Here is a 23,512-nt window from a genome sequence, read left to right on the forward strand (position 1 = left end):
TGGCTGGTCTATAGAGGGCGCCAATAAATCTTTCTGGAATTGAGTTCTGTTCCCAGGTCCTGGTGAAGCTTCTCCAGTTCCCTAGTGATCACTCTAGTCACAATCCCTGAGCGGAGCCTTACCCCCGCCCCCGTCCCCCCGCCCTGCGTGTCCTGCCAGCTCCCTGAGGATCGCTGGCCTCAGGCCGGCCACACAGTAGCTACTCAAAAGGACTGACCCAAATAGGAACAAATGACCCTCCCTGGGGGACGGCGGCACGGTTTGCAGTACGCGGCATTCCGGCGGCCAGCCAGCTTGCGGCTCCCAATTACCATATTAGAGCTAAGGACTTGGAGGTCCCTGAGGCCTGGTCACGCTCCGCTTCCCGGAGGCTAAGCAGCGTGGCTCTGCTAGCCGCCTCAACCCCTTCCTGGTCTCGGTCCCAGAATGTCACTCAAAAAGAGCCCGTTTCCCTTACATGTAAAACGGGGACATCTTTTGACATTATCAGTACCAGCGCTCCCCCTGCCCGCGAAGACCCAAACGACGGACGGAGGAGACTCGCTGGCACAGACGCGGGCTTTATTAGCACATTTCGTAGCGAGCTGTTAGCCCTCAGCGTTACCGTGGAGGAAAGGGTTCTGGCGAAGTTAGGGTTAATCCCGGCTGGCAACTGGCGCAGGCACCTGGGGCCGACCAGCGCCGGGGCGGGGTCACGGAGCCACTTCCGGCAACTAAGGGCGGAAAAATTTCAAAACTTCCGATGGGGACCGAGCCCCTCCGTGGTCCGCACACCCCGGAAGGGAATCGGGCTCTGGGTCAGACCGCTTCCTTCCGAAAGGGACGAAATGGATCCTATTTTTGCATAAGGCCTGCAGAAAAGACTTCCGCCCACTCCCAAGATGGCCACCAACGGCGGTGGGGAGCTTCGGCTTATGGGACGGAAGTTCACTGGGAGGGGGCGGAGCCTCCTCTCCCCAAGTTCCGGCCCCACCAGGACTGGATGAAGCGCGTCCAGCTGGGACTTTGCCGCATCTGTGTCGCGGTGCCGGCGCTCTTCGGGCGAGGGAGTCCCTTTGAAGTGGGAGGAGGAAAGGGTTAAGTGAATTAGTTTACCTGGCAGCCCAAGTCAGGCCCCTCTACTTCTGGAATCCCACCGCTAAGTGAAATTCCGGGGGAGATAAAGATCCTGTACCGAGGGGTCTCCTGACTACTTTACTAGGCATGAACGATCGCTTGGGCTCTTAGGAATGGAACTGGTTAGATTCTGGACCCTCCATAGCGGGGACGGGGAGAGGAGGCCTAGGAAGACCCTATTAGGACCAGAGCCAGAGATCCGGAAGCACCTGTAAGACGGGACCAGAATTCGAGAATTAAAGAGGTGGTTCCGAAATTGAAGCCAGAGGACCCGGATATCCGAACGGGATTGGCTGGGAGCACAGATGCCAGCATGCCTAGCGCTCCAAATATTTAGGGAACCCAGGAGGCTTGGCCTTCTGGAGCGGGGTCTGGACTACAGATCCCGAAATGCCTTGCAGGCCGGTGGGAGGGGAGGAGTCACGAGACTGCAAATCCCGACATGCACCGGAACCCTAACGGAACAGTCCAGTGGGAGGAGACCTGCGAGTATAGTCCCCAGCATGCTCCAGGACTACGGGGATTCGTGCGCCCACCCGTACGCTCACCTTGAAGGATCCGTGAAACTCGTCGCTCATCCTCCGGAGCTCGCGGCCATAGCGCTGTGCAGCCCAGAGGTTGGGGGGCGCTGAGCGCGAGCGGCCCCGGAAGGGGCTGGGCTCCTCCTCCTCCGTCCCTTCTTCGTCCTCGGTCCCCGTTGGGTGGGAGCTGTGGCGACTCCTGGTTTCCACAGCCCCAGCGCCTGCAGAGAGGGTCGGGTGGTGGGGGATGATGTGAATCTCAACTCCTCTTCGCTCCCAGCCGTCCAGAAGCCCTCAGTATCAGCTCCACCTGCCGGTTGATATCTTTGCGTGCACATCACTCTACCTCTCAGAGCCCCAGTTCCTTCCTAAGGGAAGCTCATGAGGCTTTTGTGAAGATTCGAAATAACTTCTCATTAATCCCACAAATCTTAATTGAGCCCCAATAATGGGCCAGGCCCTTAGTGTATAAAATGACTTTCCTCTGTGCCTGGCGCAAAATAAGGGCATTAGAGATAGTAGTTATAGTTATGAGTACAAGACCCTGGGATTTCCAGCAACCCCAGGGCTGTTAGCTCTTTCATCAGCTCCATTCTCCTGCAGAGGAAACCAGTCCCCTGGATGAAAAGGTGTCCTGCTCCAGCCAGGTAGGGCTGAACTTCAGCTCTGCAGGCAACCTGCTGGGGCTTGTCTGTTCCTCTATTGTGGCCTACAGGAGACCTTGGGCCCCTGGAGAACAAAAAAATGTCAGCAGCAAGTCTGTACCTCCCACAGCACCCACTTGGGAGAAAATGTCCAGAAAGTTCTGTTGACTTTTAAGGTAAATTTATGGCACACTTAACTGAGTGTTAGGCCCTAGGCATAACCTAATTATCCTCCTAACCATCCTGGGAAGTAAGTACTAACATTGCTTCCATTCTGCAGATGAGAAGACAGAGGCTTAGAGAGGATAAGACTTGACCAGGGTCACATAGCTGTGAAGCTCTGAGGCTAGAAGTCCCTCAGAGGTTGGAATCCAGAAACCAGTGATTATCCATTGAGCTCCACTTTTTTCCTTTGTCCAACTACCGTTCAACTCCCTGAGCCTATGTCCTCACCTCTCTGTGGGGATAAACCTAGCCCTTATTACCAGTGACCACATAAGGCTCCCATAAAATAAACAGCGTGAAAGTGCTCTGTAAGCTGAAGTGCGTGATGGGTCGTTATTCAGTGAGGCACCTCTACTATATCGAAAGTTTGTCTGACCTGTGTACTGTAGGCCATCCCCTGCCCTCCTGCCAAGCCCAGCCCCATACCCAGACCAACAAAGTATAGAATGAAAGACAGGCATGGAGCAAGTGCAGGGGAATGTGCTCAGCATGCACAGCAAGGCACATCTGTCAGAGAAGCACTTTGGAGGCAGTAAGATCTAGATCAGGTCTAAGCCAGGGGATAACAATGTCTCATCCTTCCCCCCAAAGCCTGTGGGTCACCTCCAGGGCTGCAGGGCCTCCAAGGGTCGCAGCTCCAGATAGGTGTCTGAGAAAGCCAAGAAGGGACAAGAGGGCTGGATCCAGAAAGGCCTAGGCTAAGAGCAAGGTCGGAGCACGTGGGCTCCCCCAAAACCCCAGGCCTGGGGTCAGGTAGGTAAGGTCTTTGAGGAACAAGCTGGCAGTGGGGAACGGGCAGCAAAATCAGCAGTGGGGATTCGGAATGGGACTGGAGGAGCCAAGAACAGCAATACCCCTGATGAGAACAGACCCGTCTGCAGAGTGCTTTCTGGTTCCGTGGGGGTGTGGGCAGCAGGGCAGGGGTCACTAGCCTGGTGGGCCCCACTTCAACCACGTTCCTGTTCTGTGACCTTGGGCCCTTCAACCCCTTGGGGCCTCAGTGTCCTCTGTGAAGTGGGAGCAGCCCTGGTCTCCCAGGACCACCAGAAGAACAAATGACACAATGAAAGCACCCCATTCTCCCTCTTTCATGTCCTGAAACCTAGTTTCCCAGTGAGGCGGACACCAAGTTCTCCCTATTTTATAGATGAGGAAATGAAGCACAGAGAGGTTAGGAACTTGCCAGGGGTCACACAGCTGGCCCACCCTGCCTGGTCACTTAAGTGCTCAGAAACCACCAGCTCTTCTCTTTTACTGGCTCTAAGAACCCACATAAACTCCGCACTTGATGTATGCAAGGGCCAAGGGTCAGAAGGCAAGTGGCTTGCAGGTGGGCACTTGGTCTGGGCACCAGCCCCTCTCCTGGGAATGAGAACAAATAGAAGAGCCCTCCCGGTTTCAGGTTGGAAGTACTGCTCGTGTTTGTCCTCTGCGTGCCCTATGGGGGAGGTTAGGAGGAAACCAAGGCACAGAGAGGGTAAGTAACCTGCCCAAGATCATACAGCTGGTAGGTGGCAGAGCTGGGATTTCCCACCCAGCCAGTCTGGCCCCTGGGTCTGTGTGTTTAACTCTCATGCTCCAGGCTCCCTCCAGAACTTTTAAGTGTCCTTCTATTTACTAGAAAAAACCTGAGGGATTTTTTGTGAACTCCCTGGAGGAAGCAGATATGCCCCCCACTTCAACTATTAAACTTTCAATTAGCTCTCATGCCTACATGCCCCTGGGCAGGGCAGAAGTGGCCTCTGGAGCAAGTAAGGGATAGGGAGGGGACGTGGCTCCTAGCTTGGTGTGAGCGTGGGTGGATACCCAGGCCTGCCCACTCAAGCCTTCTTCCCCGAGAGCCTGCCTAGGGCTGGGGTGGGGAAGAGGGAGGGGCCTGTGGCTGGAGGTGCCCCAAGCCCTCACAAAGCTTTAAGTCCTTCACCCACTGGGCTTCTGGGTAAGTGGGTGGGGCTGGACACATCCATGGTCAAGCTTCAGTGAGCATCCTCCAAGACTTAATTAAAACAGTGGTGTTCCAGGCAATTCGAGGCAGTGAAGCTTTGCCTTCAGGCAGGGCTGGGTTTGGATCCTGCTCTACCACATAGTCACACACTGCCCCCAGCAGGCAGAAAGGCATGGCGCCCCACCCTGAGCAGGCACGGTTGCCATGTGGCTTCCAGCACTGCAGGCCTCGGCCCAGACTCCTTGTGTACCCCAAAGCCATTTGGGTACACCTGCCCCTACTGGCCTGTTAAGAACATAGCCCCACCTTGCTCAGAGCTGAGGAAATCAGAAAACACTCTAAAGCAGCGGCTGGCAAATATTTTTTGTAAAAGGCCAGAGAGTAAATATTTTGGGCATGACAGGCCACACAGTCTGTCACAACTACCCAACTTTGTGTCATAGGTTGAAAGAAGCCATAAACAATATATAAATGACTGTGCATGGCTGTGTTCCATTAACATTTTATTTAGGGACACTGAAAGAAAATACTTTTCTTCTTTGGATTTTTGTCAACTAGTTAAAAATGTCAAAATCATTCTTAGCTCATGGACTGTACAAAAAAGGAGAGATTTAGCCTGTGGCTGTGGTTTGCCAACCCCTGCTCTAAACCCAACTATGTCTGAGGGGGGAGGGTATAGCTCAAGTGATAGAGTGCACACTTAGCATGCATGAGGTCCTGGGTCAACCCCCACTACCTCCTCTGAAAATAAATAGACCTAATTCCCCCCCTCCAAAAAACACAAAACAAACAAACAAAAAAACCCCAACTGTTTCTGTCCTCTGCCTAAAACCTTCAATGGCTCCCCGTTGCCCATGAGATAAACCCCAAACTCCTAGGCATGGCCTTCAAGGCCCTTACATTCAGTGTCTAACCTACACTTCACTTGTCCATCATCAGGGGTGCATTGGTTATGCATGCCTCTATCCCTGCTGAATAAATGGCAGTCCCTAGGTCTGCTCAGAGCCTGGGCCAACTCATTGTAACAATAATAACAGCTGCAGTAATAGTAAGAACAGCAAATCCTCCTTTGTTCCAGACACTGTTTCTGATCAATTTTCCTATATTAACGCATCAGTTCCTCATGACAACCCTATGAGGTGTGACTAGTTCTATTCACATTTTACAGATAGGAAAACTGAGGCACCCAATGTTCACAGCAGCACTATTTATACTAGCCAAGACATAGAAGCTACCTAAATGACCATTGACAGATGAATGGATAAAGAAGTTGTGGTATATATATACAATGAAATACTACTCAGCCATAAAAAGGAATGAAATAATGCCATTTGCAGCAACATAGATGGACCTAGAGATGATCATACTAAGTGAAGCAAGGCAGAGAAAGACAAATATCATGATATCACTTATACGTGGAATCTAAAAAAAAAAAAAGATGCAGTTGAACTTATTTACACAACAGAAACAGACTCAGACATTGAAAACAAACCTACAGTTACCAAAAGGGAAAGGGTAGGGGGAGAGATAAATTGGGAGTTTGGAATTTGCAGATACAAATTACTGTATACAAAATAGATAAACAACAAGGACATGCTGTATAGCACAGGGAACTATATTCAGTATCTTGTAATAGCCTATAATGGAAAAAATATATATATGTATAACTGAATCACTTTGCTGTATGCCTGAAACTAACACATCACTGCAAATCAACTATACTTCAATTAAAAAAAGCCAAAAACAGAAGGCATGCACAGAAAAAAACGTTTAAGAAATCCAGTGCAGTCCTCTTACATGGTGACTGTTTCCCCCACTGCAGCCACCCTCGTGGCGGGGCCGGAGCTGCAGTAGGCGTTTACCTCTTCATTGCTGCTTCAGAACATTCTCATCCCCTCCTCCCCAAATCTAGTTTCTCTCAGCTTCTACCATCCTTCCCCCTCTGGGCCACAAGCACCCCTCACCCCCAGGTCACCCCTAGTGTGCAGGGGGTCACTCAAGCTCCCTGCAGCTCTCTCCCTTAGTCACGCCTATCTTCATTCCTTCACAGCACTGAAGTGGTCCTTCCCGGCTTCCTGCCTCGGGACCCCAACTCTAGTGATGCTGGGATTCCTCACACTTGGCCAGCTTACACCCCACCGGAGCCAAGCCCCCCAGTGCCTCTCCACTGGACTGAGACAAACAGCTCTGGTTAATACCAACTCTGTGCCAGTTCTCACAGTGAGCGGCCAGGGTGGTTGGAGGAAAGTGCAGCTGAGCCAACTCAGTTCAGATTCACGGTCAAAGGACCCAGTGGCGGGAGTCCTGCATGTGGCCAGGCATACATCTGACACTCAGTACTCTAGGCTGGACGACCCCTTCAGATCAGGGCCTCTCTCCCCATCAGCCCCCACCCCTCTCCCCACCCTCATTCCTGGCTCAGGACTTGGCTTCCTTCCACTGAGAAGCTGGGAGGACCCACAAGAGAAACTTCTACAAGTTCCCACGAGGTATCTCCCCCAACCCTCCCCACTGCACTTAGATACACCGCCCCTCCCCTGCACACCAGCTACTCTCTCCTACCCAAGGACACCTCTCCAGCAAGCCTCCCTTCTCTCCTACACCCTCCTATGTTTTCTTCGCTCCTGGTTTACCCATCAGCTTATAAACATGCTATTTTCTTTTCCCTTTTTATCTTAAAAAATAATAAAACAAGCCTTCCTTGACTCTCCTGGTGCCTTCAGCTGATGCTTGCTCCTGTGCTCTTCGGGACAGGAGCTTAGCTGCCAATAGTAGATGCTCCTTTCTGCCTCCAGCTCTTCCCATTATCCCTCCCAGCTCTCCACCCCAACTGCACTGCCTGTGTGGTCCAGTCCTGCACCCTACCCCCAGCCCTCCTCCTGCCCCTCCCCTTGTCACCCAGTTCAGCACTCCCCTCCTTACCAGGTGGCTCATCTCAGACTCCAGTGCTGGCTTCTCCTCTGCTGCTGTCCTGTGCAGGCTGGACCCTCTCCTGTCTACATTGGCTCCCTGGGGTCTCACAGAACACTCCATCAGTGACTGCCAGCTCCCTCGTGTACAAATTCCGCTTGGCTCTATCACTACTAGAAATCTCCACCTGGATGCCTAGAAGGCACCTCTGACCTGACCTGGCCCAAGCAGGGCTCCTGATCTCACCCCATGCCCTGTCAGTTCCATCTCAGTTAAGAGACACTCCATCCTTGTAGAGGCCCAGGCCAGGTCCCTTGCAGCCATCCTTGATCCTCTCTGTGCCTCATACCCCACATCTGTCCGTCAGCAAATCCCACCTTCCAAATAAGCCCAGAGTCCAGTTACTTACCACTTTCGCCGCCACCACCCTGGCCCAGGCCAGCATCCTCCCCTGTGGTACCGCCCCTCCTTTTGCCCACTGCAGACACGCCTCAACACAGGTGCCCTAGTGATTCTCTGGAAGCCCACATCAGATCAAAGCCCTCCATGTCTGCACTCAAAGTGAAAGCCGGAGACCTCGCCTAGTCCTCCAAGGCCCTGCCCAGCAGCCTCTCCTCCTCCCTTAACTCTTAAAGTGTCTCCAACTCCCCTCCCTTCCCTGGCCTGAACTGTGTCCTGCCCTCAGGGCCTTTGCATATGCCCTTCCCTCCACCTGCATCTCCTCCCTCAGATGTCTGCCTGGCTCATCCTGGCTCACACTCATCACTTCCAGCCTTTGCTCAAATGTCACTTCTTAGCAAGACCTGCCCTGACAAGGCCACCTCAGTTAAAGTCACTCCTCTCGCCCCTTGGTACTTTAGATTCCAACAAGAAAGTAAAGAGTGTGTCACACACTGCCATCACCTTCTAATGCATTATATCATTTACTTGTTTGTTTGTTTATGGCTGGTCTCCCCTCACCTACCAGAATGTAGGCACCACAGGGGCAAGGATTTATCTCTTCTGGTCCCTGATGTACTCCCTGGTAGCTGGAACAGCATGTGACACACATTAAGCACTTGAGACAGAGGATGGGAAGGAAGAAAAAGCAGAAAAACAGCAAGTGCAAAGACCTGGAAGAAGGTAAAGAAAGCCCGTGGAGTTCAGTATAACAGAGTGGGCTGGGAAAGAGACCTTAAGCCTTCCTGCTCCTGAAAATGGGGAAGGTGTCATTTCAGCTTCAGCTGGCAAGGAATGTGATGTTTGTTTTCGGAAGCTCTCTGTGGCTGTTCCAGGTGCTAAGGCTTGTGCTGGGCACTGGGTGGATGGAGACTACTGAGAAATGGTCGCTGCCCTCCAGTGCCCCTCCTTCCATCCCAGCGCTGGGTCCCCCTCAGTAGGTGTGGAGGACAGCTGATGCCTCTCCAGCCCCACACAGACCCGCTGCCTGGTAGGGCCGTCTGTCTCCTGGGGTCACTGGGCCCTGGCAACTGACAAGGACAGCCCTATGAGGGTGTGAGCCAACAAGTGCGAAGGAACATAGCTGGAAGCTGTAAGGCCCAATCCCAGGGAAAGTACTAGCCTGGGGCAGAGTCTCTGCTTGGTGGAAATGCCAAGCAAGTGTGACCTTAGGCAAGTCACTTCCCCTTTCCAGCTGCTTCTCAGTGATTCTATCCTGGTCCTACACTAACAGCTACATACTTTGAGCATTTAGAAAGCACCAGCTCTATAATTAAGTGCTTCTTAGATATTCCTACCAATCATCCCAACAGCACTACAATGGTGGTGACTAATTGCTCGGTTTTACAGAAGAGATACAGAGAGGTTAGGGACTTAATCAAAGCCACTCAGGGAGTGTGGAGGTAGCTGGGGTGCAGGGAGCTACTGAGCTGGAGGTAAGGTGGACAGGCAGGTGGTTGTTGTAAGGGGGGTGCCTACCTCCATGGTAGTTGCTGTTGGCCGATTGCCCCTGTTGGTGACCAGCTTCCCCCAGGAGGCCTGTGGCTGTTCGGCAGTGCTTGCCGGGACCTGGGGCCCTGTCCCCAATGGGGTTGGGGCCCAGGCCCCTATCTGCAGGGCTGGATTCTTCCTGCTCACTCTGCTCAAATTCTGGGATCTGGAACATGCTCTGGGCTGTGGAGGCAAGATGGCAGGTAGTTAGGGCACAGCTGGGGCAAACGGTGGCCAGCAGGGGTTGGGGCGCAGGTGCCCCTTGCTCCCTATCCCACCTCAGAGCCCCAGGTCCACCCTGCCTCCCAGGCCCCCATCTGTCGTTGAGTCTGGCCTGGCAGGAAGCTCAGTCTATCCATCCAGGATCTAAATCTCTCGGAGCCCTGGGGCTGTGGAGCAGCCCCAGGCCCCTACCCAGGCCTCCGCCAGACAAGCCAATGGTGACGGCAGACAGGTCTCACCCCAAGCCCGATCTCTAGGCCCCTGACCCGGGCCCGCCGCCTCTCTCTAGCGCTGAGGGAGCCCGGCCCTAGTTGCCTGGGCAACGGGAACTGTCATCGTTCCGGCCCAATCAGCTTTGGAAATGTCACTAGCAGGCCAGCAGGCGGGGCCACTACCGGCCCGGGGCCCAGCCCACCGTCTTCCTCCTGGGTCCCTTCTTCGTCTTCGGATGCTCGGTTCCCAACTTACTTCTGTCTCGGGCGTTTGTGTGTGAGCAGATGAGGGATTCTCTGGAGTCCCCATTTGGGGACCAGCTCCTGCTGACAAGTCCTTCAGCCTGTCTGGGCCTTAATTCCTGCCCCTGTAAAATAGGGATGATGACACCTCCCTCAGGAGCCAGTGATCCTTGTAAACTGAGTGGTGATTACTGTGGGTGAAAGCACTTTGCAAAACCGTCATTGAAGCTCAGCCGTTGGATGCAATTATTGCTGGTGTCACTGCTCCGTCTGGACTGGGTGACCAGATCGGGAAGTTCCCCGCCCTCCTCCTCCAGTGGAACCCTTGCACCGCCCGCATCAGGGGCGCCACTCCCCGCGCCAACGCGGGAGCACTCGAGATAAGCGAGGGAGCCTCCACCCTGGCAGGATGACTGCCCCTACACAGAAGGGACAGAGGCCCCTGTCAGGGTGACCATAGGACTCGTAGGGCCTCAGGCCTGGCAGGCGGCTGGCCAGGTGAGCAGGAACCGCCGCCGGCCAGGGCGTCGGCTGGCGGGCTGTGGGACCCCGGGAGTTAAGGCCGGGGATGGGGTTGGGGGGGGTGGGGGCGGGCCTCGGAGGCCATCTTGGCTGCGGGCGGAAGTTTCCTTCAGAGATCGGGTGAAGGGAAGTCGTTACCGCCCCGGGTCGGGCGGCACGATCTCGATTTGGGGGTGGAGAAGAGAAGCATGGGAACTGGCGGTCCCCCAAACAAGCAAGGGCCGCTGGCCCCGGGCACGGCCCACTCCAGCGCGGGCCGGATACAGCGCGGCCAGAGCCTCATGGTCGCCTCCCGCCTCTCATAACCCCTGGCGCCCGCCGGCTGCGCAGCTCGCGCCAATTCTCGAACCGCTCCGCCCCGGGCGCGGCGCAGGGCTGCGGAGCAAGGGCTAGACTGAGCAACTTGCGTAGCGAACGGCGCCCGCGCAGGCGCAGGAGGGGGCGGAGCAGCGGGAGCCGGGGAGCCGGAGTCCCGGGTCCCAGCGACCGGAGTCGGCTCCCCCAGCGGCGGCCTGAGGACCCGGCGTCGACCTCCTCCCCTCCCCTGCGGCTGGAGAGTGGACGCAGTGGGGGTGGGGTGGGGGCAGCGTTCGGAATCCTGAGGACGAAAGGCAGAGGCCCTACCATCCGGATTGTTGAGGGGAGAGAGCCCCCTAGTTTGGGGAGGGGGAGAGCCAGGCGTTGAGCGCGCCACGCAGCGGCCGCTGCCCTGAGCCGACTGGCATTGGCCGGCTCTCCCCCTCCTGCCAGGACGACTCCAGCGACCAAGGCCAGAGACCCCTCTTCAGCCTCTGCACCTCCCCACCCCCAACCCTGGCTTCTGAGGCTGGCCCAGGGAGGAGACACTCTCTGCCCGGGACAGGAAAGGCTGTCCTTCCATACCCCTGAGTGAGGGACCCAGGTTGCCTGTACCTAGCAAAGGCGAGGGATCCCTCTGTTGGGGGAGGGCCTGGCCAGCCACAGCTTCTTTACCCCTAAGCCCCCATCTCTGCCTCTGCACCCTACAACTCCCACCCCTCTGTATTTATTTCCCTTGCCCCCTACCAGTCACTCCACCTCTGTCTCCCGGATTCAGGCCTCCCTCTCTGACATGGAGAGTAACCTGTCTGGCCTGGTGCCTGCTGCTGGGCTGGTGCCTGCGCTGCCGCCTGCCGTGACCCTGGGGCTGACTGCGGCCTACACGACCCTGTACGCCCTGCTCTTCTTCTCCGTCTATGCCCAGCTCTGGCTGGTGCTCCTGTATGGGCACAAGCGTCTCAGCTATCAGACGGTGTTCCTGGCACTGTGTCTGCTCTGGGCTGCCCTGCGTACCACCCTCTTCTCCTTCTATTTTCGAGATACACCCCGAGCCAACCGCCTGGGACCCCTGCCCTTTTGGCTTCTCTACTGCTGCCCTGTCTGCCTGCAGTTCTTCACACTGACGCTTATGAACCTCTACTTTGCTCAGGTAACCATGGGGACGGGTGGGGGTGGGCAGTGGGGTGGCCAGCCCCAAGGGCCCAAAAGAATGATAGGCATCTCTGCTCCCAGGTGGTGTTCAAGGCCAAGGCAAAGCGTCGGCCAGAGATGAGCCGAGGCTTGTAAGTACTCGGTACACTGGTGGGCTCAGCCCCCAGCTCATGGGCAGGGAGAAGCCCAGTGGCCATTCCTTCCCCCATGGCAGGTTGAGGTGAGGACAACCCAGGGAATGTTTGTGAAAGGCTTGGAAAAGTTAAGCACTTGGTGTCGATGGCTTAGCAGATGCGCTGCACATGTGAAGGGCAACTATAATAGAAACAATCATGATATGGTGGGGGACATGGGTACCAGCATCATCCATGATGGAATAAGAGCTGTAGGCTCCAGCCTTTGGAAACTCCAAACCCAATGACACTTCTAGGTGACCTTGGGCAATGATACTCCTGTCATATGTATAACATCTCACAGTTTTATTAAGAGCTTTCACAAACATCATTAATTTTTACATCTTACTTGTGAAGCTGATGTTACTCCCATTTGAGAGATGAAGACACTGAGGCCCAGCAAGGTCAAGCAACATGTTCAAGGTCACACCCCTGGCAGGAGGCAGAGTCAGGGCTTAAACCCAGATTTCTGACTCCCAATCTAGTGCTGTTTCCACTGTACTGCAGCTGTCAATCACCTTCTGACTTCTTTGGGCCCCAGTTTCCTCATCTGCAAATCTGGGAACAGGTTCAGACTGGATGATCTGAGGTTCTGATTGACACCGGGGTCTCATGGGGGATGTGGTTGGTGGTTGGTGAGTGCCAGAGGTGGTCAGCTGGGGCTGACTGTGCTGTGGGCTGCAGGCTGGCTGTCCGAGGGGCCTTCGTGGGGGCCTCGCTGCTCTTTCTTCTGGTGAATGTGCTGTGTGCAGTGCTGTCCCGCCGGCGCCGGGCACAGCCCTGGGCCCTCCTGCTGGTGCGCGTCCTGGTGAGCGACTCCCTGTTTGTTATCTGCGCGCTCTCTCTTGCTGCCTGCCTCTGCCTTGTCGCCCGGCGGGCCCCCTCCACCAGCATCTACCTGGAGGCCAAGGTAGGGCCACAAGTGCTGATGCTTGAGTGTCTTTTGGGGTGTTTGGGGTCTTCAGGGTAGAGAGGAAGTTGGAGCCTCCCGTCCCTGAGGGTCCTCTGTTGTCATCTGTGCCAGGGGACCAGTGTGTGCCAGGCAGCTGCAATGGGTGGCGCCATGGTCCTGCTCTATGCCAGCCGGGCCTGCTACAACCTGGCAGCCCTGGCCTTGGCCCCCCAGAGCCGGCTGGATGCCTTCGATTACGACTGGTACAACGTCTCTGACCAGGTGGGCATTCAGCTCGTCTGCTGTGGCTCTTGGCCCCAAGCTGGCCTGGGCCCTGTCTGGGTGCCCCACTGGCACAACTGCAGATTGGCACAGCCCCTGCCTCCCCACAGGCGGACCTGGTGAATGACTTGGGGAACAAAGGCTACCTGGTGTTTGGCCTCATCCTTTTTGTGTGGGAACTACTGCCCACCACTCTGCTGGTGGGCTTCTTTCGGGTGCACCGGCCCCCACAGGACCTGGTGAGGGCCAGTGGAGAAGGGTGGCACTGGGAATCCCTGGACTGGGCTCTGGGGGTGGTGGGAGGCCAGTTGGGGGCAGGAGAAAGCATCAACGATGGCTCTCTCCCCCAGAGCACCAGCCACATCCTCAACGGGCAGGTCTTTGGCTCCCGTTCCTACTTCTTTGACCGGGCCCACTGCGAGGACGAGGGCTGCTCTTGGGAGCACAGCCGGGGCGAGAGCACCAGGTAGGAGTCCCGGCCCCACCTCAGGTCCCCTGGGCTCCCAGATTGCCCCATTGAGCCGTGGGGACCTAGAACTGGGTCTTGCCACCCACTACCCACCTCCGATGGCCTTTGCTTCCTGTCTTTACAAGGTGAGGTCCCCTCTGGTTTCCTGTTGCTCAGGCCCCCATCCTACCCCCCAAATGCAGTTTGCCATAGACAGAGAGGTCTGGGTCACTGGGCTCTGTTCTGAGTTTCTCTCCCTCCGCCATCTCTTGCGACTGTGGTCCTGGTCACTGCTGCAGGACTGACCCTATTTTCTGCCTGCAGCATGTCTGGCAGCCTGAGCTCTGGTAGCTGGTACGGCACCATCGGGCGTGAGCCAGGCTGGTGCGGAGGCAGCCAGACGCGGACCACTCCTCTGCTCTTCTCCCAGGTTCTAGGACCAGGCAGCCACCACCACAGTCTCTACTCCACCCCACAGACGTGATCCTTCTCCATTTCCCCCCACAACATCCAGGCCCCAGTCCCTCCCACCCTAGGCCCCTGTGCCAAGTTCACCTGCCGCTTCTTGCCCAGGATCCCGGGGGCTGTAGCTGCCTCTTCCCCAGGCCAGCTCCTTGCTACTCCTGACATAGTGAGCTTGTGCTGTCCCCTAGGATGAGGGGCATGGCCCTGGCTGCCAGATGCCCACAGCACCCTGGCATGACCTGCCACCTCCGCTTCTACACAGGAGCCAGCTACCTCTCCTGCGCCTGCCACTCAATAAACAGTGTCTGTGCCCTGAGTCCATTCACTGCTTGCTTGTGTTCTTCACACTGTAGCCGGTTCATTCTAAGACAGATCTGACACTGCCCCTTGAAGAGGACTGCTGGGCTGGGCAGGGGCCTTTTACCTCCCCCAAGGCTGGTGGGCAAGGAGAGGGAGCAGCCTGCAGTCTGAGGGGAAGAGAGACCAGAAGAGTCCTGCTTCCACCCCAACCCCCTCCCTACTTGAACAATTTCTACTCTTTCCTCAAGATCTGATTCAAATTTCACCTCTTTCATGAAGCCTTCCATCTCTCGGTCAGAGAACTGTGTCCCCCGCCTATTGGGTCCCTTGGCACTGTGATTGTGTGTGGCTACTATGCTTCTTACCCTCAGTGGATTGGGATATCTGGAGACCTTATTCCCCTGTTATTATGCCCAACCTAGCCTTCAGGTCCAGGAGTTAATCCAAGGCCTTTGGAGGAGTTGGCCAGTGACTGAGCAGCCCCCATCTCCCTACCAGGTGTGGATTTGGTCAGATGGGTGGGCTACACTCATGCAGTCTTCCTGATGGTCCTGAGGACCCCCTTCTCTGGCTGTCCCTAGTAGTGCAGTCACAGCCCTTAACAGATCTGTCATCTGCTCCATAGCTGGAGTTCTTTATCAGATGGTCTGTCTCCTGCCCATGTACCTGGCCATTTATTCCAGCTCCTTGGAATTCCTGGAGCCTAGAACTGAGCCTGTCTCAAAACCCTTCCCCTGGGACTATCCTGAGTGCCAGGCCCCCATGGCCTCCAGAGAGGGCATCTGAGATTCAGAGAATCAGCTTAAAGCTGGACAGTCACTTTTTGTTGAAAGGAAAATTGCTAACATTTGTAGGGCACTTAATTGTGAATGCTAAGCTCTGTTTTGAGCATTTACAAATACCCACCTCTTTAATTCTCAGGATAGCACCCTGAGGTGATAATTAATCATCCTTTTTCTGTAAGTGGCAACTGGAAGGCTCAAAGAATTTGGTAACCTGTCTAGGCCCTCTTCTGGTAGGAGGCAGTCAGCCTTAGAACCCCTGCTTAAAACCATTCAGGTGAAGGCTGAGGACCCCAGGCAGAGGAGGGTCTTTGTCAAGGTAAAAGTTGTAAAGAAGTGGGTAAGAGCAGAGAGGGGCTGAGTTTCAGGAACTGCCAGGGCCCTGCTGTTCCAGCAGTGGGGGAGGGAGTGCTGGCACCAGTTCCAGGCTGGGATGGGCATGGAAGTGAGGAGCAACGGATGGGGATACAGGAGTAGGGGCAGGAGGTGCCCCAGCTTGATTTCCTGGAGCTTGGTCCCAACCCTACCACGGCCTTGGTGGATTCCCCCACCCCCTTTTCCTGTGGGGTGTCCTCCCTCATGAGTGCTGAGCCCAGGGGCCAAGCTGTCCCCAGGGGCAGGGTGTTGAGAGCCCTTGGGATCTGGTAGTGGGCCTAGAAGATGCTGGGAGATTAGCGTGGTTCCTGTCTGGAGAGGTGAGCCGGCTGATGTCCAGGCCAGGCCAGTCCGCTGGCCACACTGGCTGGCTGGCAGGGCAGCACGAGGGCTCCGATCTGGGACTCCAGGCCTGACCCATCGGCGACCCCTCTCTGGCTCCTCTGCCACTCATCTCCTGGGACCGGCCGGGATTGGGGGGCTGGGCGGCCGCAGGTAAGGAGCGGCACCGGCGCCGGCGGCGAGGGTGAGGCACGGAGGGAAGCACGGCGCTGGAGGGGTTAAACGCGGGAGGAGGGGGGCTTCTGGCTGCGGGAGGGGGGGTCCCAGCCCCGGCGGCCTCCCGCTCCGCCCCTGCTGCCGCCGCCGCCTCCGTGGCCCAGCCGGCACCGGCGAGGCCGTTCGGGAACCCGGGCCGCAGCCGCAGCCTCAGCCGCAGCGGGGCCGACAGTGAGTGCAGGGCGGAGAGGGCAGGCACGCGGGTGCGGGGAGGGAGTGCGGGATCGCGGGGGGCGCAAGGGGCTACTGGCGGCAAGGGGCGCCCACCTCCCGCGCGTGGGCGCCTCCGGGAGTCGTGCGGCCGCGCGTCCCGCCGCCCGTCACGCTCCGAGGCGTCGGCGTGAAGACGCCGGGAGGCGGTGGGAGCGAGCGGCGGGTGTGGGGTGCCTGGGCGGCGGGCGCTGCACGATGGCCCCGCGATCTAAGTGTGTGTGTACGTGAGTGTGCGCACACGTGTGTGGGGGCCTCTGGGGGCCTTGACCCGCCACGCACGGCCCTGGGGGTCTACTGTGCCCGTGAGTCCGGGGAATGTGCAGGTGGAGTGTGTGCGTGCGTGCAGCCTGGGCAGCGAGGCGGCTGGAGCCGCAGGGTGGAGCGTGGGCGCGCAGGTCTTTGTGTGCGCGTGGGCGCCGCCGCCCGCTGTCCCGGGGACTGACAGCTGTCCCGGGGGATGCTGCACTGGTCCGCCCCGGTCGCTCCCACCCCGCTCCTTACCGGAACCCGGCACCTTCCCGCCCTCTCCTCCCTGCCTCTGCGCAGCGACTGGGACCCGCCCCTGGGTTCCTCGAAAGCTCGGCGGGGCGCTGGGGGACCCTGGAGGCTCCCTGCCCGGCCCATCGCGTCTAGCAGCAGAGCAAGGAGAGGCAAGAGGGGAGGGAGAAGCCGCGAAGATGCTGCCGCAGCCTCAGCGGACGAGCCGGGACCAGCCATCCCCGTCCCCGCCCTGCGCGGTCCGGCCTCTCCTCCGACTTTCCCTTCACTCGCCTCCGCACCCCTTCAGCCACCAGGCCCCCAGCACTTCCTTGCTCACCGCCTCTCCCTGCGTAGGCTCAGTCTCTCTTTCCCCCTTCCACTCTCCATCCTTTCCCTTCTCGGTGCCCTCTTCTCTTCTCACACTCTGGAGTCCCCGGACAGGGGCTGAGGGCCGGGCAGTGGAGGTAAGGGGGAGGACAGAGGTGGTGGGGAACTGGGTGTGTCCTGGTACCAAGTATCCGGCCAGAGGGATGTGAGGAGAGGATATCCGTGGGTAGTAGGGCTGGGGGCTCCAAGCACTTTTGGGTGTGTAGGGGTTGGAGAAGAAGGGTGTAGGGGTGTCAGGCCAGGTTATTGATCCCAGCATCCCTGGTTCTGCCCGCAGTGACTGCAGCTCCCCAGGAGCCGCCTGCCGGGCCTCCCCAGGCGGGCAGTGGAGTTGGCCGGGCCCCTGGGCGCGCCATGCGCAGCACCACACTACTGGCACTGCTGGCGCTGGTCCTGCTCTACTTGGTGTCCGGTGCCCTGGTGTTCCAGGCCCTGGAGCAGCCCCATGAGCAGCAGGCCCAAAGGGAGCTGGGGGAGGTCCGAGAGAAGTTCCTGAGGGCCCATCCATGTGTGAGCGACCAGGACCTGGGGCTCTTCATCAAGGTGCGTGGGTGGGGGAGAGCCCCTTAAGCAGTCACCCATGACCCTCTGACACCAGCTGCATGCCAGTGGGGTCCTGTGCTGGGGCGCTGCTTCCAGACCCGCACCCTTGAAGGCAGGGTGCAGCTGGGATCCTGGTCTCTGTGTTTTCAATATGGTGGCCATGGGGACATTTGTTTTCCTTGCTGTGCCTGGCATTGGATTCTGCTCCTAGAATGTCTCTTTCAGTGTATGATGGTGGTCAAATGAAGGCATGAAGGAAGTAATGGATAAATGGCTGTACCATATGAGCTCTGTTACATGTTCTCAGGTCTAACTCACTGGTTTAGGGTTGCCAAATGAAATCCAAGATACTTGGTTAAATGTGCATTTCAGCTAAGGGATGAATACTTTTAAAATATAAATATGTTCCCTGCAGTATTTTTAATTGCTTAATCTGGCAACTCTACGCTAATTCCTATACTTCTTTGGAGTCACAGATGCCTGAGAGAAACCCAAGAACACTGTGCACACTTCTCCCCACCCCCAGAAAAGTGCACATATAAACATGTACCAATGATTTCAGAGGGTTCCAGGATCCCCTAAGCTGGTCTATTCCTTCCTACCAGGACACATGTGGAGGCTAGAGGGAGGGCAAGTCAGGGATGGGGCTGGCTTTGGTCCAATGACTAAAGAAAGTGTGGGCTGCAGCCTTTTGGGCTGCTGTCAGGTAAGCACGTCTGCTGCACTCTCTGATTTCTGAGACACTGTCATATAAAAAAAACCTAAAATTGAACTTTAATAAATTAACGCTTATTATTTTATTGAAAACTACCCCTCTTTCTTGCCTGTTCTTTTGGAGGGAGGAGCCATCGGTATGGAAGCCTCAGTGTTTCAGCTGATTCCCAAGGTGGTAGGACCAGGAGCAGAGATGAGAGTGGGGTGGGGCCAGGACACAGGCAGCTTGACATTGTCTCTGACACTTCTAGATTGCCCAGCAAGGCCAGAGCAGGAAAGTGTCTGGCCAGACCACAGGGCAAAGGGAGTGAGGGAATCTGACCTATTTTGTCTTCACAATGGAACTGCTTTTTTCCTGGGGAAAAAAAGAAGAAAAAGAACGGCAGAATTTAGGTATTTCTTCTCCATAATTAGGCAGTCATGCAGCAATTATGCAACTACTGTGTGCTGTGCTATACACACATAGGGTGAGCAGGGAAATTGATACTGGGGTGAAACAGATGCAAGCTCTATCCTAGAGGATGTCACATCTAGGCAAAGGGACAGATCCATGGATAGTTCACTGTAGAATCTAGAAGAAAGGGAGCTTTCCTTCTTTCCTTCTTTGTTAAATGTCTGTTGTATGCTGGGCCCTGGGCTAGGTGCTGGGGCCAAGGAGGGAGATGCTGGGCCTTTGGGAAGAGCAGGTAATTAATATGAAGCAGGTGAGATGGGTAGAATTTAGAGGCTTGTGTGATTGGGTTGCAAGAGGCTCGCAGGCAGAGGAACAGCATGGGCAAAGGCGTGAAAGCTGAAAAGCTCAAGAGTGTTTTGCAGTTCTTGGATTTAGCAGATGTCTAGTCATTTGAAGCAAAAATTAGAGCACACAGGATGACAAAGGATTTTTTCCCCAAGTAAGTGAATTTATTGGAAGAGTGTGGCAAAATAAAATTAAATCACTTTTAATGATACATTTCACTTCTTGGCTTGATTAAAAAATTATTACAGGAAATGGGATCATCTCAGAAAATCAGGGGATAAGGTCACTGTAGCTTGGGTTTCAAAGTAGGAGTCCCAGGAGAGAAGACAGGGGAAAGGACCAGATTGAGAAGGGGCTTACACACTGGGCTGGGGAGGTTGGACTCTGTTCTGCAGACAGCAGGGAGCTATGGAAGATTTGGGGCAGTCACTTTAGGAAGATTCATTTGGAATGTGTCTTGCTAATGAGGACTGCAATCAGAAAGAACCTCCCCCACACCCACTGCCTTTGTGTCTTGGCTCTGTGCTCCTTGGGGAAGGGCCCCTCTGCACCCCTTCCTCATTATGCCCTGGCCTCCATTACTTAGGGGAGGCACTCTCAAAACACAGACTCTGCCCCCCAGGGAGGCAGACTGGCTGGCGAGAGGGGCAGACACATGGCCACTTCATTAATTTAATCATATTTACTGAGCACCTACTATATAGGACAGGGTTTGGTTTGGACTTCAGTGGGGTGGGCAGCGGTTGTGTGTCCATAACCCTCCTAAAATTGGATGCAAAATTTGATAGTATGTGAACCTTCCTGGAGGGAGGGTCCCTAACTTTCATCAGATTTCTAAGGCAAGGGACTCAAATGCAGCTTCCATAGGGGCAGTGGGAGTGGTGGGGGTCTGTGGAAAGCTGGAACTTACTGGGCATGAGCCCTCCATGGGGACAAGTTTAACAAACACACAGTGCTTACTTTGGTGTGAGTGCTTTAACTCTTCGCAACAACTCTGTGAGGTGGGTACTGTTATCACCATCCCTACTTGATAGATGCAGAAATTGAGGCACAGAGTTAACTCGCTCAACTTAGCACCAAGATCGGAAACCAGGCAGTCTGGTTCCAGAATCTGTGCTCCTGACCACTGTAAAAAAAATCCGTTGTGTGAAATGAAGGGGCCGATAACTCAAATGTCTCTAATACAACGCGTTGGTCAAACAAAATTGGGCCTCCCAATTTGCAGTGTCTGTTGTAAAGGACCACCTTCAGGGAGACCAGAGGGAAGGGGAGAGCTGGGAGGGGTAAGGAGGGGACAACCTTGGAGGCTAGAGGGCCAGGGGGTTGGCCAGGACAGGAGGGAAGAACTGAGGTTCCTCCTTCTGCACCTTGTCCTGCAGGAAGTGGCTGATGCCCTGGGAGGGGGTGCGAACCCGGACACCAATTCAACCAGTAACAGCAACCACTCAGCCTGGGACCTGGGCAGCGCCTTCTTTTTCTCAGGCACCATCATCACAACCATCGGTGGGGGAGGGGACTGGGCATGTGCAGGGGGGAAGGGGTGGCTGGGCTTTCTCAAGGGGGAAGAAGGGGGCGTGCCAGGCAGCCCCTAGACCTGCTGCATGGCCCCTCTGCCCAGGCTACGGAAACGCAGCCCTGCGCACCGACGCCGGGCGCCTCTTCTGCATCTTTTATGCACTGGTGGGGATCCCGCTGTTTGGGATCCTTCTGGCAGGGGTCGGGGACCGGCTGGGCTCCTCCCTACGCCGCGGCATCGGTCACATCGAAGCCATCTTTCTGGTGAGCTGCTCCACGCCCTGCGCTCCCTTGCGTTGGGCTCGAGATACCCTTCCCTACGTCCCGGCCCAGCACATGAGGGCGGGCGCTTGGATCCGGCGAACCTCCCCGCACGCGGGCTCCCGGAAGAGGGGATATGGGGATGAGACTGGAGGTTTTGGCGACTCCTCGTTCCTGCCTACTGCCCTTCCCTGCAGAAGTGGCACGTGCCACCAGAGCTGGTGCGAATTCTATCCGCGGTGCTCTTCCTGCTGATCGGCTGCCTGCTCTTTGTCCTCACGCCCACGTTCGTGTTCTGCTACGTGGAGGGCTGGAGCAAGCTGGAGGCCATCTACTTCGTCGTGGTGACGCTCACCACGGTGGGCTTCGGGGACTATGTGGCCGGTGAGGCCACCTTCCTTGGGCTGTACTTCCCTACCCACTTTATTCCTGCCCAGGGACTCGGAAATCTCTCTTCTCCTTCCAAATTCCACAGGACACTTGTGCGCTCACACGTGCTTGCTCCAATCCCTACATCTGCCCACTGAATGAACCCTCACATTTTTGCACGTATACAACACCTCAAGCCCACTTACATTCTCTCATGCCTGCACCCCCCGTGCATGCTCACACAAGTGCACCCCTCACACGTGCCACATTCTTGCACGTGAGCACCCCCACTTGCTCTCCTCTTGCACACTTTTAAGTCATGCCCACCCGTCTTCCTGCATCCATTCGCGCATTCTAGCACATACCCACTGCCCTGGGGAGGGCGGATCTTTTCAATGAGTTGGGAAGAAGGGCAGTGAACCAGAGACTAACAGGCTCAAGGCACGCCTCCCAATCAACTTCTTTCTGCCCCCCACCCCGACCCCCGGTGTCCCAGGCGCCAGCCCCAATCAGAACTCTGCAGCCTACCAGCCGCTGGTGTGGTTCTGGATCCTGCTCGGCCTGGCCTACTTCGCCTCAGTGCTCACCACCATCGGGAACTGGCTGCGAGTAGTTTCCCGCCGCACTCGGGCAGAGGTAGGCACCCGTGCGTCGGCGCTGCGCCTGCGCTGTACCGTAGTAGCAGGTTGACCAGCCTACCTCCTTTCCAGAGTGTGGGCTCCCCAAGGCAGAGATTGAGGGAGCCCCAGTGTGCACCAACTGGGAACAAAGGGATAAATTCCGGACAGGTTTGCAGGTGACTCTATCTCTACTCTCATGGATAAGGTTACCAGATTTCGCAAAAAGATGAAGGAAGCCCAATTAAATGTGAATTTCGGATAAATTGCAAATAATATTTGAGTGTAAATATGTGTCAAATATTGCATGGGGCATACTTATCTTAAAAGTTTATCTATTGTTTATCTGAAATTCACATTTAACTAGGCGACCTGTATTTTGTAATTCTACTCCTTGCACCCGGTGGTGGAGCGGAGTCCGAGTCGATAGAGGCGCAGAGGTCTCTGGGGGAACGGGAGGGAGAGGTGAAATAAAATCGAGGCTTTTCTTCTCCTGGAGAGGGTGCAGATGGAGGAGGGGAGAGCACGTGGCTGGGTGATGAGCCTTTCCCTACTCCTGAGGCGGGAGAACCAGGCAGAAAAGGGGCAATGGCTGATTGGCGAAGGGGCAGGCTCCTGGGGTTGTGGAGACGGTCGAGGACCCCCGGTCGAGGACTGCCTTTCCTCCCCGCGCAGATGGGCGGTCTCACGGCGCAGGCCGCCAGCTGGACCGGCACGGTGACCGCGCGGGTAACCCAGCGAGTCGGGCCCACGGCACCACCGCAGCCAGAGAAGGAGCGGCCACCCCTGCCCCCACCGCCGTGCCCAGCGCAACCTGCCAGCAGGCCCCTATCCCCTGTGGCCCTGGAGAAGACCCAGCCGCCCTCCCCGCCCTCCTCGCCCACGCCACCCACGCCTCCCACGCCGCCCACGGCCTCCGCGCTGGACTACCCCAGCGAGAACCTGGCCTTCATCGACGAGTCCTCGGACACGCAGAGCGAGCGCGGCTGCGCGCTACCCCGCGCGCCACGCGGTCGCCGCCGCCCTCTCAACGCCCCCAGGAAGCCTGCGCGGCCCCGCGGCCTGGGGCGCCCCCGGGATAAAGGCGTGCCCGCGTAGGGGCAGGACCCCGGCCCAGGGCCTCTCAAAGGGCTTCGTTCTTGCTTTCTCCCCGGCATGCTCTGCTTGTTTGACCAAAGAGCCCTCTCTCGAGTGGACTGAAGCCTGGGGAGGAGGCTAAGGGCTGCTGCTTGTCTGCCACCCTCTGCTCCTGGCCCCCTCCTCACTTCATCCATTACCAGATTACCCCCCACCAAGGCTTTCTGTCTCACTGTCCTGTCTGGGCCGGTCCCTCACAACATCTCACGACTGTGCCTCAAAGCCTACATCAATAAACGAAAACAGTCTGCACCACTGCGGGCGTGGCGCTCCGGGGACGCGAGAGGGTGTAGGAGTGCTTGCATAGGGCCACCTCCGGGGCAA

At 56.5% G+C, this 23,512-nt stretch overlaps 3 protein-coding genes and 1 long non-coding RNA gene across 10 annotated transcripts; 3 read left to right on the forward strand and 1 right to left on the reverse strand.

Annotated features, from left to right (window-relative positions):
- Positions 1 to 544: 544 nt before the first annotated feature.
- On the reverse strand, positions 545 to 10,362 carry BAD (BCL2 associated agonist of cell death). Of its 6 annotated transcripts, XM_072970205.1 has the most exons (5): positions 9,981 to 10,362; positions 9,279 to 9,473; positions 8,326 to 8,389; positions 1,665 to 1,858; positions 545 to 1,053 (listed from the first exon to the last, which is right to left on the reverse strand). In XM_072970205.1, exons 1-5 carry the CDS (start codon positions 10,032 to 10,034, stop codon positions 928 to 930), a joined length of 633 nt encoding a protein of 210 aa, XP_072826306.1. In that variant the 5' UTR covers positions 10,035 to 10,362; the 3' UTR covers positions 545 to 927. The 6 variants fall into 6 exon arrangements, with proteins under 6 accessions (XP_072826306.1, XP_015105333.1, XP_006216713.1 ...); XM_015249847.3 differs by lacking the exon at positions 8,326 to 8,389 and having other exon boundaries at positions 9,981 to 10,304; XM_006216651.4 differs by lacking the exons at positions 8,326 to 8,389; positions 9,981 to 10,362 and adding an exon at positions 9,752 to 9,854.
- LOC140698815 (uncharacterized) lies at positions 1,797 to 2,818 on the forward strand. Its single transcript, XR_012076792.1, has 2 exons — positions 1,797 to 2,457; positions 2,562 to 2,818. It is a non-coding gene; the product is annotated as an uncharacterized lncRNA (long non-coding RNA).
- Positions 10,363 to 10,561: 199 nt separating the features above from the next.
- GPR137 (G protein-coupled receptor 137) lies at positions 10,562 to 14,514 on the forward strand. 2 transcript variants are annotated; one of them, XM_006216653.4, is made up of 7 exons: positions 10,566 to 11,936; positions 12,020 to 12,069; positions 12,796 to 13,021; positions 13,136 to 13,285; positions 13,396 to 13,524; positions 13,636 to 13,751; positions 14,058 to 14,514. In XM_006216653.4, the coding sequence occupies exons 1-7, from the start codon at positions 11,580 to 11,582 to the stop codon at positions 14,215 to 14,217; spliced, it is 1,188 nt and encodes a 395-aa protein (XP_006216715.2). In that variant the 5' UTR covers positions 10,566 to 11,579; the 3' UTR covers positions 14,218 to 14,514. The 2 variants fall into 2 exon arrangements, with proteins under 2 accessions (XP_072826305.1, XP_006216715.2); XM_072970204.1 differs by lacking the exon at positions 13,396 to 13,524 and having other exon boundaries at positions 10,562 to 11,936.
- A 1,205-nt stretch (positions 14,515 to 15,719) lies between these two features.
- KCNK4 (potassium two pore domain channel subfamily K member 4) lies at positions 15,720 to 23,438 on the forward strand. The gene is made up of 7 exons (XM_072970733.1): positions 15,720 to 15,725; positions 16,265 to 16,384; positions 20,669 to 20,792; positions 20,908 to 21,068; positions 21,263 to 21,449; positions 21,931 to 22,070; positions 22,727 to 23,438. Exons 1-7 carry the CDS (start codon positions 15,720 to 15,722, stop codon positions 23,147 to 23,149), a joined length of 1,161 nt encoding a protein of 386 aa, XP_072826834.1. The 3' UTR covers positions 23,150 to 23,438.
- The last annotated feature ends 74 nt before the right edge of the window (positions 23,439 to 23,512 follow it).

This window comes from Vicugna pacos, chromosome 10, assembly GCF_048564905.1.
Source record: "Vicugna pacos chromosome 10, VicPac4, whole genome shotgun sequence".
Taxonomy (NCBI): domain Eukaryota; kingdom Metazoa; phylum Chordata; class Mammalia; order Artiodactyla; family Camelidae; genus Vicugna; species Vicugna pacos.

Excerpts from the sequence above, each read along its gene's own strand:
- BAD (XM_072970205.1), bottom strand. The coding sequence starts at position 10,034 with ATGGGGACTCCAGAGAATCCCTCATCTGCTCACACACAAACGCCCGAG. Across the intron at positions 9,474-9,980 it reads CACAAACGCCCGAGACAGAA|CCCAGAGCATGTTCCAGATC; the intron begins GTAAGTTGGGAA and ends TTGCCTCCACAG. Across the intron at positions 1,054-1,664 it reads AGTTTCACGGATCCTTCAAG|GGACTCCCTCGCCCGAAGAG; the intron begins GTGAGCGTACGG and ends CCCACTTCAAAG.
- GPR137 (XM_006216653.4), top strand. The coding sequence starts at position 11,580 with ATGGAGAGTAACCTGTCTGGCCTGGTGCCTGCTGCTGGGCTGGTGCCT. Across the intron at positions 12,070-12,795 it reads CCAGAGATGAGCCGAGGCTT|GCTGGCTGTCCGAGGGGCCT; the intron begins GTAAGTACTCGG and ends TGTGGGCTGCAG. Across the intron at positions 13,022-13,135 it reads GCATCTACCTGGAGGCCAAG|GGGACCAGTGTGTGCCAGGC; the intron begins GTAGGGCCACAA and ends CATCTGTGCCAG.
- KCNK4 (XM_072970733.1), top strand. Across the intron at positions 16,385-20,668 it reads CAGCCGCAGCGGGGCCGACA|GAAGTGGCTGATGCCCTGGG; the intron begins GTGAGTGCAGGG and ends CTTGTCCTGCAG. Across the intron at positions 21,069-21,262 it reads ACATCGAAGCCATCTTTCTG|AAGTGGCACGTGCCACCAGA; the intron begins GTGAGCTGCTCC and ends CCTTCCCTGCAG.